Source organism: Zootermopsis nevadensis, unplaced genomic scaffold (assembly GCF_977971745.1).
Source record: "Zootermopsis nevadensis isolate Lab colony 2312 unplaced genomic scaffold, Znev_1.0 Znev_ptg000003l, whole genome shotgun sequence".
Taxonomy (NCBI): Eukaryota; Metazoa; Arthropoda; class Insecta; order Blattodea; family Termopsidae; genus Zootermopsis; species Zootermopsis nevadensis.
In genome coordinates this window covers 5,195,291-5,210,943 of record NW_028259135.1, presented here as the reverse complement: position 1 = coordinate 5,210,943, position 15,653 = coordinate 5,195,291, and the positions used below count along the sequence as shown (strand labels likewise).

At 37.5% G+C, this 15,653-nt stretch overlaps 1 protein-coding gene across 3 annotated transcripts in view; it reads left to right on the top strand.

Moving 5' to 3' along the window:
• Positions 1–14,688, top strand: part of LOC110832838 (apoptosis-resistant E3 ubiquitin protein ligase 1) — a 34,669-nt gene extending 19,981 nt beyond the window's left edge. For 2 of the 3 annotated variants that reach the window (XM_087340612.1, XM_087340624.1), the window contains exons 11-16: positions 645–720; positions 825–1,114; positions 1,599–1,724; positions 3,904–4,092; positions 6,297–6,559; positions 7,211–14,688. In XM_087340612.1, coding sequence (XP_087196738.1) covers positions 645–720; positions 825–1,114; positions 1,599–1,724; positions 3,904–4,092; positions 6,297–6,559; positions 7,211–7,313 — 1,047 coding nt within the window. In that variant the 3' untranslated portion in view covers positions 7,314–14,688. The remainder of the gene's footprint in view (positions 1–644; positions 721–824; positions 1,115–1,598; positions 1,725–3,903; positions 4,093–6,296; positions 6,560–7,210) is intronic. The other variant, XM_087340618.1, reaches the window with a different exon arrangement.
• Positions 14,689–15,653: the final 965 nt, after the last annotated feature.

Genomic DNA, 15,653 nt, shown 5'->3' with positions numbered 1-15,653 from the left:
CACAGTGGTGAGTCTGAAGATTGCTGTCTTCTGGGTTATTGCGCCGTGTAGTCTGGTAGATTTCCACCAACGTTTCAGAGGTCATACCGGCTCCATCATCAGGGCGATTGCCCTGACTACACGGTGCAATAACCCAGAAGACAGCAATCTTCAAGAAAAAAAAAAGACTATAAATTTCTTATATATATGACTATTTTTCATAAAATAATTTACAAAGAAATTTCACAGTTTCACATATTGTTAATTAAAGGGGTGTCATCATCTGATTGTTAGATTAATCTCTGTGAACCAAAATAAGTGTTGACATATGTATCCTATGTCTTGGTATCTCAGTGGAGATTTTTGGAAATTCTGCTTAATGCTTAGAATGTCGTGTCCACAAGTTTCTCAGCAAACTCTGGAGCACTCAGATCAACAGAAATTAGCCCACCTGAAGCTGAAGTACCATGAGTTTGCAGGGGGTATGGTCAGAAATTGTCTGTATGAGGCAGCACTTTCGGGCTGATATTGTCAACTCGTTTATGTTGAGTTCACAGTTCCTTGTTTTGAAACGTGTGTGAGTGAAGGTTTGCAAGAATAAATCTGATACATAAACATAAAAATACCAAATTTTCTCTAAGTGCGTGCATTAATTGTCTTTGCAGTCTATGAAAGCAACAAAGGGCTTCTCGGTCAGTGACTGGTGTCGGAATTTTGAAATCATCTTTCAGGGAGAACAAGGTAAAGCAATGGTGTTCTGATTAGTATTTAAAATTAATTAAATTTAATTTCTATGTGGCTCAAGGACTGATGTATGACTTGCTTTGTGTGTGTGTGTGTGTTAGGTTTGGACTGGGGAGGGATACGTAGAGAGTGGTTTGAGTTGACGTGTGCAGCGCTGTTTGATGCGCGGAATGGCTTATTCACGAGTTTCTCAGACAACCAGCAAGCTCTGGTGCACCCAAATCCACAGCGACCACCCCACCTGAAGCTGAAGCACTATGAGTTTGCAGGGAGGCTGGTTGGAAAGTGTCTATATGAATCGGCGCTCGGGGGTTCATACCGCCAACTGGTTCGTGCCAGGTTCACACGCTCCTTCCTAGCACTGATCATTGGTCTTCGAGTACATTACAAGGTGAGAGAAATTTTGTAGAGCCGTCTTGTTCCATTGTTTATTTCAGTGTTCCTAAGCTCTGTATGCCTGACTGTACCACAAACCAAAATTAAAACTTCTGCTTGATAGAAGAGAAAATTAAAATTGAATAATTGTTCTGTTCATGAGTCTTTGAAAATATTTTACAAGGAATTTCTTGCTTTGTACATGTCAGCTTATGTTGTTGAGTAGCAAAGTCAAGGGCATGCGTGTAGGGGCGGGGGTTTGCAGGAGCATGGAGTTCACTTTATTCAGGCAACTGCTATTTCTGCTCTTACCTCAAAGAATATCTCATCTTTAACAGTTACACAAAACAGTGTAAAAAGTTATTGTTCACAGATCATTGTTTTCTGAAAGATTTTCAAGTGATTTTTTTTAAGCCGTAGTTGTAATAGAACTTTGGTTGAGATTTGGTTTTGTGAACTGCTTGTATATTTTACCTCAGTTTGAAACTTCTTTCTTTCAGTATTTTGAACAGGATGATCCAGATCTGTACCTTAGTAAGGTGAAGTACATCCTGGACCATGATGTGGAAGAAATGGAGCTGTACTTCGTGGAGGAAGAATATGACAAGTTTGGACAGCTAATGAAGGTTAGTCAGTGGCTACACCAGATGACTCAGTTAACTTGATACAGAAAGAATAATTTGTAACTACTGATATTTTGACTGCTTACATTTCATTGCAGAGGCCAGTGAATCTTATCAAGTTATACTACTTAATGATTTATAGGTATCACAGTTATTCATATGTGAGGTACGTTTTTTTATTCCTTCCAAAATTTCAGTCCAAGAACAGGAGTGTGACCTGCTGTGGGTCAGTCCATTCTCATTTGATAAATTATTAAAAGAGTGACATGTCCTTGTTCAGCGCAATTGACTGTTACTACAAAAGACCTACTTCAAACATGCAAGGATTAGCAGGTCTGATGTAAAACATTTACATAAAAAGACAAATCAGTATTGAAAAACAGCATATATAGGTGCACTACAGAATGTACAATTATTTTTGCCCGTGCAACAGATACAGAATGTTTTTGCAGTCAAGTATATCACAGTATATGCAAGGTAATTAATTACATAATGAGAAATTTCTAAGAAAAGAAACTTATATTTACGATGTGAACTAGAAAAATATGACATGAATAATTTGTTCGCCAGAAATGTAGATCAAATTTATGTCTTCTCTTCCACATGAACAGAATATGAAGGCTAATGTTACATGCATATGGAAACATTGCTGTAATTTTATCTTAAATAAGTGCCTGTGAAAAAAACATGGAACAGGATATTATATTACCTCGAGGATACAGAAACATCACTGACAGATTTATATGTCATTATTGCAGACACAGACCAGATTTGCATATGCACATCTTGTTCAGAACTCTGTCCAAGAAATTCTAATGCAAGATTTAACTGACACTTTCAGGCAAAGTTTTACATCCATTGTTTTTTCATGCCAGTGTGTTTTTTTGCAGCAGGCATGAGTTTCTTATAATTTTGTGTTTTCCTGTATGATGAATGATACTTACCTGATATTACAAAACATTCTTTGTTAATGTCATTAGCATTAGGCAGTACCTTCTGCTGTGAGCCATTGTTTAGTTCAGTGAGAAACTTTAAAGATCTACGATGTGTCTTGGTGATGAACACATGAACGGATATATGTGAATCGCAGCAACAGAAATTTAACCTGATTTTGAACATCAGAGGTGCTGTACATTGTCCTCATTTTTACCCTGCAGCCTGTGAGTCAGTAACAGTGAATGTGGCCCTAGGTCTAGAAGAGGTTCTTAAACTTTGATGTATGCAGTTTAATGAGCCTGTTTTGGTCTCCAGATATTTTCCAGAATGATCACCCAGACTTTTTTTTTTATTGGATCTCCACCATCTCATCAATGTTTTATTGACTCAGAGTTTCCTCTTGTTGCTCCTGCCCAGTTCTTTTCTAAACAGTCAGTCACTTCCATATACCGACCATAGTCACTGCATTACACAGTTCCAACTGAGGAGCCTGAATATGAAAAGTAAGGTAGAGGTAAACGTGTCTCTTACTTAAGCACCACGTGTAGGGGGTTGAAGGTTTAGCTTCACACATTCTTAACCAAATGGAAGTGAGAGGTTAGCTTCTTACCCCAGCCACAAGTGCACAGATCTTGAACTGTGACAACTGAGAAAGGCACAGATGGGGGAATAATATTAAAATTAATCTGAAATATGATAGGAAGGTGTGGATTAGATTCATTTGGGTGAGGACAGGGACCAGTGGCAGGATGTTGTGAACATGGTAACAAACTTTTGGGTTCCATAAAATGAAGGGAATTTGCTGACTAGCTGAGCAACTGTTAGCTTCGTAGCATTGACTCCACTCCATTGAGTTAGTAAAATTTGTAATATTGTACTATGTCAGACCCTGCTCTAGTGCCTCTGATGACATAGGCTCGTATTGTAAAGAAGAAAAAATGAATTTGAAAGGATTGTTGTCAATGTTCAAACACTTTATCTATGTGACACACTTATTGAACTTTATCGTCCATGTACCATATCTTGTGAGTAGCTGGCATTGTGGTAGCATACTGCTAAACTCATAATGCAGGATAAAGTCTGATTGGTATCCCAATTATACAGGGACCTAAATTCCCTATTCCCATATGATGAAAGTTAATCATTCCTTTTGTTACACTGTTTAGATGTGTGGTGCAGTGGAAGCATGGCCTGGTTTTTATGATCAGTCTAATTACTCACTGTGTTGTGTTCCGTTGAGAAACAGGTTGTGGAGTTGGTGCAAGGAGGGGCAAAGTTGCGGGTCCAAAATAGCACCAAGCACCAGTATCTTGATGCATTGGCGCAGTACAGGCTTGCCAATAACCTCAAGGACGAGGTGGAGCACTTCCTCAAAGGACTTAATGAGCTCATTCCAGACAACCTGCTCAGCATATTCGATGAGAATGAACTGGAGGTGAGATGGCTTAATTGTCGTGCGTGACTTGCAAAACGTGGTTGAGTGGTTAGCACTTAATGCTTCATATTCGGGAGGTCCCGGGTTCATATCTTGGCCCAGAGACTGGCTATACTGACAGGTATTTCTCAGTCCCTCCAGGCAAGTGCCAGGATAGTACCTTAAATTGGCACACTATCACTTTCTTCCATGTCTTTTTCAATTCATTGTTTACTATTATCCTTTCATTTAACACTACATAATTGGCTGCTGAAAAAGTGTGGTTAAATAAATAAGAGGTCTTACAAGTGGTCTGTCTTACCAGAGTTTTCCAGTTAACATTTTACATGTATTCTATTCTGTCTGTGCATTCTGCAAGTCCACCCATTCTCACTTTTCTTGATTTAATTGCAGTAACAATACTGGGTAGGAAAGATTATTTATGAAGTTACATGATATCTCTTACATTCGAGTGGTCTAGGCAACACGGAGTTTTCCTCCGTGGCATCCCAACAATTACTCCATTCACACACAGAAGAAGGCAATGGCAAACCACTTCTGGATCATCTGCCAAGAACGTATATGAACAGGTCCCAGTCCGAGAAAAGGATGGAAGGATCCTGTTCATATGGACCTGTCGTCAGACAGAACACTAAATAATAATAATAATTCAGATTGTAATAAGTCATTTTTCTTCATCTTTCTCTTTACCTTCTTTTGTTTACTCTCGCTGGGGCCCTAGCTTGATTCAAGCCTTGGCCTGCTGAAATACGCCTCTCCATAAATTCCTTCTTCTTCCACTCGACTCAGCTTGAGAATTGGTGGATGGATTTTTATTATACATGATAATCGACATTATACCATTGGGGGCTGCCCCAATATCATACTTTTCAATGTTCTACAACCAGTAATACCTACATGACAGATGAACAAACTTGGGAGGTGGAATCAACATTAATGCCACTTGCATTAGGGTCTTACATTGATATATGGTTATAGATACGAGGGTGAGTCAAATGAAAACCGTAATTTTTTTTTAAATTTAATTTATTGAGTGAAAGCGGTACACAACTGTATCATTTTTCTACATAGTCTCCATTTCGTTCAATACAGGCCCCTCCAGCGTTTACGAAGTGTATGGCTTCCTCTAGAAAAAAATTCTTGTGGTTGTCTGCGCAACCACTGATGCACCGCCTGCTGTACCTCTTTATCAGAACGGAACTTCTTTCCTCCCATCGCCTCTTTGAGTGGCCCAAACATGTGGTAATCACTTGGGGCTAGGTCTAGTGAGTATGGCGGATGTGGAAGACACTCAAAGTGCAAGTCTTGGATTGTTGCAACTGTTGCACGGGCAGTATGGGGCCGAGCATTGTCATGTTGCAAAAGGACACCTCTAGTCAAAATTCCACGTCGCTTTGATCTGACTGCAGGCCGAAGATGATTCTTCAAGATTCTTCACTGATCAAAAAACGAATTGCAGAACGTTGTTCTTCTTTCGTGCACGTAACTAGTGGAGCAGCCATTTTCAAATTGGCACTGTGATGGTGTTCTGTTTGTCTGCATTATACTGTCACTTATAGGATACTCGTTATAGCATTGGTAACATGTCTGTCAACTTATAGGACAATGGCGTGATATTTCGAATTTTTATCTCAGTTTTACGGTTTTCATTTGACTCACCCTCGTATTTGGAAAATACAAAACGTTGATGTAGTAATTCTTTATGTAATGTAAAACATCATCATGGCAGCTACATAAAGAAATTAGTTGATCGGGATTCGATCCCATGACCCTAATGCATGCGAGTCCAGTATGCTGCTGAAGAGATAACATGCCTCATGACATTTCAGTTTTCACTTGCATTACTTCAAGAAGACATTAAGACCACATGATTTGTGTAGTTGGAAACTAAATTTGTCTACATAAGATAACCGACATAATCTATTATTAATAATGCAGCATTTGCAAAGAACACATGTGTGGATTACACTTTTTCAATATTCTTGCAGTAGGCTCTGCATCAAACATTTCAGTAAAATGCCTAGCCTATATTAGGTGACCAACTTCCACTATGCCAGTCATAATCTGAGTCATTATAGTGGCATATAATGATGACTACTATTTGTTAGTGATGAAGTGTATATAATTAAATTAATTGCTGCTCACTATCTAATTAATTATTAGTTTTGCTGTGGTTTGTTCTTAACCCATCCTTGTTCTTACAGCTGTTGCTGTGTGGAACAGGCGAATACAGTGTCGCTGACTTCCGGGCCAATCACGTGGTGAATGGAGGGTCTACAGAGTTCCGGCGCATCCTGGACTGGTTCTGGACTGCAGTGTCCAACTTCACGCAGGAGGAGATGGCTCGTTTGCTGCAGTTCACAACAGGCTGTTCCCAGCTCCCACCGGGTGGCTTTGGAGAGCTCAGTCCACGCTTTCAGATCACGGCTGCACCTACATTTGGCAACCTGCCCACTGCTCACACCTGGTAATGTTCGGCAAGGGCCGACTGATTGGCAGTCATCAAGTGCGATTATGAAGGGCAGTCAAGGGAAAGTCACAGTTCATGCTGTCTAGTAGTCTTTCACAGAGGGGTGTCAAAGACATCTTCCTATTGGATGGTAGCTCAAAATCTGTCTCATTTTTTATGCCTGGTTCATTACAATATAATATTGGAACTTCGCATCCAGCGTCATTACCTCTCAAATATTTTGTTTACACATTTTTTAAATTGCTGTATTTGTACACAAATTATGAATGGTATTTGATGCCAGCTTTATGCTTACATTACTCCCAGTTTTGGATCTAGCAGATATTAAGGATTTTATTGTTGTTGCACAGACTTTATTGCACAGCTATAAAGTGTTAAGTTTAGACAATAATTTATTTTAATTTTACATCAGTGTCACCATTATATTTGAATGGTGATGACGTTTGTACTAATAAACATAAAACTGTTATGTTGAGAGCCTCCATTAAATAATTTGTACCAGTTTGTTTGTTAGTTAGTCAGTCAGTCAGTCAAATATAAATCCTATTTCTTGTTGAGTTGTTGAATGTAATAGTCACTTTATTGAGTGTGTTTTACTTCTCACTGAATAGGAACAGACTCAGAACGTCACCCATCTTTGTGTTGCAGTTTCAACCAGCTGTGTCTGCCTGATTACGAGAGCTATGAACACTTTGAGCGAGCATTACTTCTTGCTATCAGTGAAGGGACAGAAGGCTTCGGAATGATATGAGACCCATGTAGTGTAAGTGCATACAGATATGGGGACTACACGAAGATTTCTTGAAAATATGCGCATTATTTTACGCCTTGTTGCTTTCATCTTTGGCTGTTCATGCCATACAAACAGCCATGGTGATCTGTCTTGCAAACTTATATGTACCCACATGTCAGATGAATGTAAAGTTAATTGCTCATTGCTCATTGCTTACTAAATCCTCGCTATTGTGTGCAATCCACATGATAGTTTCTCACAGATCAGAATTTGATTTCTTCACCTTCTCTGCCAGACAGAGTGGTGGAACATTGATATGACCATAATAGCTGATTTTGGAAGTAGTCATAACCCAATATAACTTGTAGGATTTGAGGTTTTCACAGCGGTGAGTATGAAGAATTCCGTCTTCTGGGTTGTTGCGCTGTGTAGTCTGGTCGATGTTAACCAACGTTTCAGAGGTCATACTGCATCATCGCCCTGATGACGGAGGCAGTATGACCTCTGAAACGTTGGTTAACATCGACCAGACTACACAGCGCATGAACCCAGAAGATGGAATTCTCCAATATAACTTGTAATTTTCCCTTTGAATCAAAATGTTTCTGACATTTCTGCAAAGATTGTGTTCATCTAATGCAGATTATCCTGCATTGAAGCCATTTTTGCATGATGGTATTGTACAGTGGGAACGGATGTTCATAGTATTAGTACAGTGCTGCACTACAGAGCCCGTGATGTTAAGGCCACGGTCTGTACAGCTGAGTCGTATCTCTAACTGTTATGTCAACTTTAATTACAGAAAAACTTACTAATAGCCAAGTTTGTGTTGAAAGGAAATTAAATATAAACACAGAAGCATAAAATTATTTTCATTTCTCCATGTCTTTTTAATTTTCTATCGGTTTTTTGTTTATTTTCTTCTTAATTTTATTTTATGATACTTTACATTTAATTGTTCTGTTGGTTTCATATTTGTGTACCATCTTCATTTGTACACACATTTCCACTACACTTTCAACTATTGTGAATTGCCTGTCTTGCTGTAAGATCTATAACTTTTATGGTGACTAAAATCAATGGAGTCTTCTTGGGCAGTCAGGTGGTCACAAAAAATTACATTACGAAAACTGTCTCGGTCATCATCAGGGACCTGATGTCTGCGGAGCCCAGGATTTCACAAATATATCTACCCTTCCTGGACCGGTTCCTGGCGGACTGTGTGGCCAATGGTATTACTGGATTATTTTGCTTTGCCTTGCCTTCCCAGTGGTGTGTCTAGACCACTGGAGTAGGTTGATTACTGGCTACCATGTGTGACTGAGAGTGAACCTTTTCGTCTCTGTTGAAGTTGTTCAGATCTTGATGGCATCCCTCGCAAGAAGATCCATGTACCTAGTAACTGTCCCTAGTATGAAGATACTGTTGAGATCGATATGGTGTGCTGTATCGATCCAATGTTCTGCCACCGACAACTTTTCCAGTTGCTTGAGGTGCACATGCCTAATGTTTTTTGCATCTAGCCTTGATAGTTTGGCGGTCTGCCCCACATAAACTTTACTGCAGTCACAAGGTATGCAGTAGATATTGGCAACCTTCAGACTCAGTTTGTCCTTAAACAGTCGGAGTAGATGGATAGTTTTCTTTGGCCAGAATGTGCATGTCACTCCACTCACTAGCCCTATTGACCACCCTGTCTGGCTGCAACCAGTCAAGGTATGGGACTTCCTTGGCTCTGCAGACATTAGATCCACGATAATGGCCGAGGTTGTTCTCGAATGATTGTTCTTCGTGACCACCTGTAGTCTAAACAACAAGGCAGACATTTCACAATAGAGAAACGTGTAGTGGATATTTGTATGTAAATAAGCACGGTACACAAATATGAAACTGACAAATTAATAGTGCATCTGGCTTTTATACTACATAATTTATTATTCCATTTTATATGCTTTATCTTTACCTTATTAATCTATTACAGTTTTCTTTTCTCTCAGATCTTTAATTAATCCTTTCACATTTTATGGTTGTTCTTCTTCCCCCCACCTCCATGTTTTGTGTCTGATGTGATACTTCAGCAACTCCATGTTTCTATACATTTGTACCAACACATGTTGACTGAAGTTTAGTGCTGCATTTAAAGGAAAATTAGAAGTTTACTGCAGTCAAATACGACAGAAAACTGTGGTGTCACTTTAGTTAATTTTGTTGCCTAATAAAAATAGATAGATTCCTTAATATTGAGGCACCAAGACAGTTGTAAAATCATCTTTAATGTGTGTGTAAATGAGGTGGTTCTTTGTAACAGTTTGTGCAAGGAATGCAAACAAGAAGTGTTAAGATAAATTCATCTTCGTCACACTATTTATAGGACACTTCGGGCTACAAATATGAAACTGTTACTGAAATGCCATGAGCTTTTCTTGTATATATATATATATATATATATATGGCATGTACAATTTCTTACCCACCATATGTGGATTCCAGATTATTATGAACATCAAAATGGAAATTATTTTTTTTATTGATCTTCACTCAGATTATATTTAATAAGACAGATGTCTAGCTGAAACAAGTTGTGTTGCATAAATGATCTGTATTTTCTACATTTATTGAAATTAATTAATAGAAATCAGAGCCTCCAGTGAGGCTTGCTTTGATAATGTGAATAGATTATCATAGTTTCATAGGATTAGTCTAGTAGTAGTTCACCAGTCCTTATCATCCAGTGTTACCAAAGTTTTAACACTTTGTCCGTGTTCAAGTGGAAGCATAAATGTAGCTATGTGATATCTGAATTGTTTTATGCTATGTTGTGTACCATAGCCTCAGGTGTCAACATTTGGAGATGCCTCGTCCCTTTGTGCAGGCTGTCATTAAGTTACTGAATACTGAAGGCAGTTGCATGCAATATGGTAAAATGGAGCAAGTTCTTAGCATATAGAAAATGCAAAGTAAGGTGTAATTGTTCCTGTAAAGATTTAAGTACATGTCGTGTGAGAGTGAATTAGTTTGCTTTTTTATGACAGATGCCAGATCTATGCTCAAGCCTGCTTATAGCTGTTTAAACGATCTATATGCGCCTGCAGGTAAAACATTGCATCCACATTAGCCTAAATTATCCCAGTGTTTTGAAATGCTTGCTTCTGAGATAATATCTACCTACCATGTGGTGTAATAAAATCAAAAATAATTCTTTCATCAAAACACCTGGTACAGTTGTAGACTTTCTGTATCTTCCATCTTTCTTTATTTGTCTTAATACAATTTACATCTGATTTTTTATAGCTTGTATACGCAGTTTGATTGCTGCCCAGGATGTGTTTCCCACCAGCAGCTGTAATGGCAGGTCCTTGCTGCTGCTACGTCAGCATGGCCTTACTGAGCATTTAGTTATCCTGATAGTATAAATGAGGTCCCCCAAAATAGCATACCTAAGAGGGGCACTCATGTGTTCCTATTGCTTGTTCTTGAACATACGTAATGTCTTCTGCTGGCCAGAAAGAAATACATCATAACATAATATGTCTATTCAGGACACGCTTACTGTAAGTACTTGTGTTTGTAGATCACATGGGTTCTTCCTTAACCACAGGTGGTGGTTTATTTGATTTTCTAAAAAGTGGTTTATTTCTGCCATTAAGGGATTGAATTCATTATGCAAGTGAAAACAGAGTGGCTGCTACATAATTTTAAGTCTGTTTTCAGTGCTCAGTGCACCAAATAATTTTGCAGTGTAAAATACTCAAATGCTTATATATATTTAACATAACTCATTTGGTAGATTGTAGTTTCTGCCTCTGTGGCTGCAAAGAAATTTCTCAACAAAATTGCAGTGGTTTGTTGTTTTGGCATTTTTGAGGCACTTTATACCTTCAGAGTTCTGACCGGAAGACAACATTCTACCAAGACATAATAATGCTTCAGCTAATATCGTAATGGATGCTTAAAAGATATCTCATTTCCAGCAGTTAAAGATTTTAACGAATTTACTTCCAGGAATTCTGCTGCTTGCTCGCTTCACAACCAAGCCAATCTTGAGATACACAAATGGTTTGTAACATTACATGGCAAAAGAAAGAATGGAAAATGATCTATGTATGTTCAAGAAATTGCAGAATGTAGCTGCATATGAACCGCCTAACAATAAGGGGGGAACCTTTGTGCTCAAACCCAAATGTGGAAATGAATGTGTTTATAAACATATGTTTACTTCATAAGGAATTTACAGTTTTTGCATGAAGTTGGCCTATTTTGTACATTTGTTTGATCTTAACTGCAAAACATCTGTACCAGATACAGTCTTTACATTGCAGTAGAATTTATACTTTTGTTATAACAAAATTTTCTTATATTAAGACTTAAATATATTTGGAAAATTACGTGGTAGATGATTTGAAGTTATGATCATGTTCTGTAAAATCAGCCATTCTTTCTGATTTCAAGAAACCTCCCTCTCTAGAATAAGTAAATGTAGGCATGTAAATGACTCTCTGCTTGAATGTCATACTGGTTTCTCCAGTACAGTTGTGCCAATGGGATTGTAGAATTGTGACATTGTAATACTTGTGACGGATTGGCCCAAGTCTGATACTCATCAGTGTAGAGTTTGAAACCTTCAGTTTTAGAGGAGGAGTTGGCTGCGGTGTTAAGAGCCCATGAAAGTGGTATCGTCTTAAATTCCAGCTTAGTTTTTGTTGTAGATTTTGAAGTAATACAATCCTCTAGTCCACTGGGACTGAGCAGATTCCACTGTTCTTGCATTAGAGTTTATAAATTGGGACCAGAAGGATGAGAGATGCCCCTGAGTGTCGTGACACCATTTCGTGTAAGTTTTCAGAAAGTAAGAGTGCCACATGACAGGAGTATTTGCTTTTTCATACTGCTCTTACACTTTATTGTTTCAGTAAATCTCATACTTACGCTGTTATTCAGATATTTATTTGCTGCTTTTCTTTCGTTCTTCTTTCTAGTATGACAATTTTTTTTCTTTAAGTGTGATGCCATTTTCTACTTACATGTCTTGTTTCTTCATTTTCTTTTTGCAGCTTTTCTCCCTTTATCAACATTTTTTCTTCTCCACAATTTTGTAATAAACACAAAAGACTTTCCAGATCTTACTTATTACCTTTTTATTTGTTGTAACTCTAATATTTTATTGGTTCAAATTGAACTTCACTTGTGACAGACTTTTTTCAATATGTCTTTGGTTCATTTCTATGATACTGTAAGTCACCATTTGTTAAGTTGAGATTGACTGTTTCATGTTCATGTTCCAGTGGATCATGTTATCATGTCCTGTTATGACATGGCAGTTGTCTGAAGTACTGTTATAATGTGCATCCTTGCTATGTTACCCTCCGTAATTACGTGTTTGTTATCTGTAAACATTTTTCACCCCAGGCTTAAAGGGGCACAGTGAAAGATGAAGTTAAAATCTGCCGACATTCAAGGGTTGTTTCCATGCTGTGCTTGGCTTCATCACAGTTCTAAGGCCTTCTAGTGACGTACGCATTTGTTCATGCGCTCTGTGCCTTGTTACTTCAGATTGTCTCTTTCTTGCACTGAAGAATGTGCCATTAGTTAGCATCCTGTATCACTTGCTGCAGTATAATGTGGTGCAACCAATATCTTCGCTGAGATTTAATGTTTTCACACAAGTGAAAATTTGAGTTGTCTTTGAGATTATGACGACACAGTCCTGTGTGCGCTTGTCAGGCTTTTGGAGGACTGTGTCACCAGCATCTATTCTGAAGATGGAGCTGGCCAGTTCTTCTGTAACATTGGTAACCACTTATAAGACTACACAGCATTATAATGCAGAAGGCCACAATCCAAATACCTTCATTATTTTTTGTACTTATACATTAAAACAACTGTTGTTGCTGGAATGTATAGTGCATTATTTTTCCCCCGCTACATTGTATTTATTATAATATCAACAATGCAAGGTATCTTATCCATTATATTACAGTGAAATTTATAAATGTCTGTGTATTGCAACAGGGATAATAAGATCATTAGCTTACCATATTAAGTATGATTAACCTACCTTTTCTTTTTTTATTTTGTTTTATTGAAATCTTTCTTTTTTAAACTTAACTCTTTTACATCATTATTGAATTGCATATCTGGATTGAATTGACATTTATATTCTTCATTTTATCTCCCTGAAGTGTGTAAAAATTCAAAGGAATTCATGTTTTAAACTTTGGTTTGAATGTTGCTTAATTACCATCTTCACTCAGCAATTGTTTACAGATAAATTTGTGCACTTAGCACATCATTTATTTCATGTCATTATGTACCTTTTCCTTGAGATACCATTTTGGCAACACAGAACTTCCACACAGTTCTTTAGTGTTTTTGAAATATATAACTTATATGAACTTTTACAAAGTCTTATCATAATAGTTTCAGTCTTGCACTGTGCTTCAATAAACAGCTTTTCACATTTAATTTTGTTTTAATGTTATCCATATTGAATGTTCTGGGCAGAAAGTTCTGTGTGGCTTCTGTTTATTGCCATATAAATTCTACAAATGTTTCATGAGGTGTCACAGTGAATGTGGGGGCCACGGAATGCTAATAGTTGTGAATGTTTGTTTGTGTATCAGATCGTTACTATTCTGACTGAGATTTTAATATCCGATATGAAGATTAAGAGCAACTTGGCAGTTACTTAATTCTAGCATGTCCAAAAGGTGAAGTTCAAATTGTAAAGAATTCTTCTTACTACACTTATAAGTGCTAAGGTTGTCTTAACTTTATTGTAGGACGGTGACATTAAGTATGTCCAAATTGTAAGTTATATTACTTAATAATAACATGCATAGCTGACAATATTTATTATCATAGCAATAAAGACAAAAGAAATGATATTTATTTGTATAGGATATGTTGCATTGTATATTTCCTCTCATACACTTGATTATTAAGAGGATGATTCTAATCATATTTCCATTGCAAAAGAAAATGAAGCTTATTCAGATAAAATAAGAAACTAATATATTTATCCTAGCTATAAGTCAATTACTGTACAAAATCGGTAGAGCTCAAGGAATTGTAAGCTTTGTTCAGTACTTAAAAACCACAAATGGATTGAATTTCTGACTTCTCTAATAACAGAGGCTATGCATTATTACATAGTTAGGGCTGTGTTACTTGCTAGAGCAGTACAGGTGTTTGACTTTCATCCACAAAATGGCATTGCATTAGTGAGTTAAGAAACATAGAGTGTAAAGGACGTAACTTTGCTTTTTGACCATAATTACAGACAAGTTGAAACGTGTGGATAGAGATTATATGTTTGTTTTGAGAAAAGATTATTTTGTACCAGAATTGTTCCAGCAGCAGTTTTGTTGAAATAAAGGTTGTAGTTTGTAGTGTATCCTGAATTTTGGATCAACTTAGATGTGTAATCTTTCTCTTCTTGTTTTATGCAGAAGAAGCATTGTCATGGGTGACTGTTTATTTTTGCTCCTCATAGGGTTCTGAAGGGCTGTTCATAGTCCCTTCTTTTTAATTAACCTAACTAAGCTGTATGTGTCTCTTCATCCATTCCCTTTTTAAACATTTGAACATTCATGTTATACACTAAATTTCATTGGAGAACAACTTGTTGTCGACAGTCCTTGCATGGCTACCTCGTAAACTACAGCTCCTGTTTAACACCATTGATTCATCATTCATTGTAATAAGACAACAAATCATATGTTCTCCAAATCTCCATGTTCTCATATACAATGCAATCGTACTAAATTTTAGGATTCCATTATGAATAGAAAAAGTTCTGATTCTAGGTTAGAAGTTTGCACAGCCACCATGTTGGAATGACAAATGACAGGTAATTGAAAAGTATAAGTGTATGGTGTTTGGCAATGGCATGAAAGTGCATTAGTTGTTGCACCTGGTCAAGGTAATGATACAGTAAGCCTCGATGTCTTCATGCAATATGAAAGTAAAGTTAAAAGGCAAGAAAACAGGAAAGATGCACACCAACAGTGGCAATAAGATCTTCGTTACTCAAAAAGAGAAATGTAATCAATATTCATTTACCAACAAAAGGTATGGGATGCCATTTGCGTTCATGCATAAAAAAATAGTTCTCTCTGAGCTGAACACCATGTCATGAAGAAAAATTGGGAAGTTGGAAGTTAAGCTCCACTCATTCTTGATAGACCTCAGAAATAGAAGGTGTACGATTTGTGGTTATCTGAATAGTGAGTCTGAAGATGGCTGTCTTCTGGGTTGTAGCACCATGTAGTCTGGGTGTGGTAGAAGTTTACCACCGTTTCAGAGGTTCTTCCGGCCAACATCATCAGGGTGATGAGTAAGCCAGGGCAAGTACAGGTC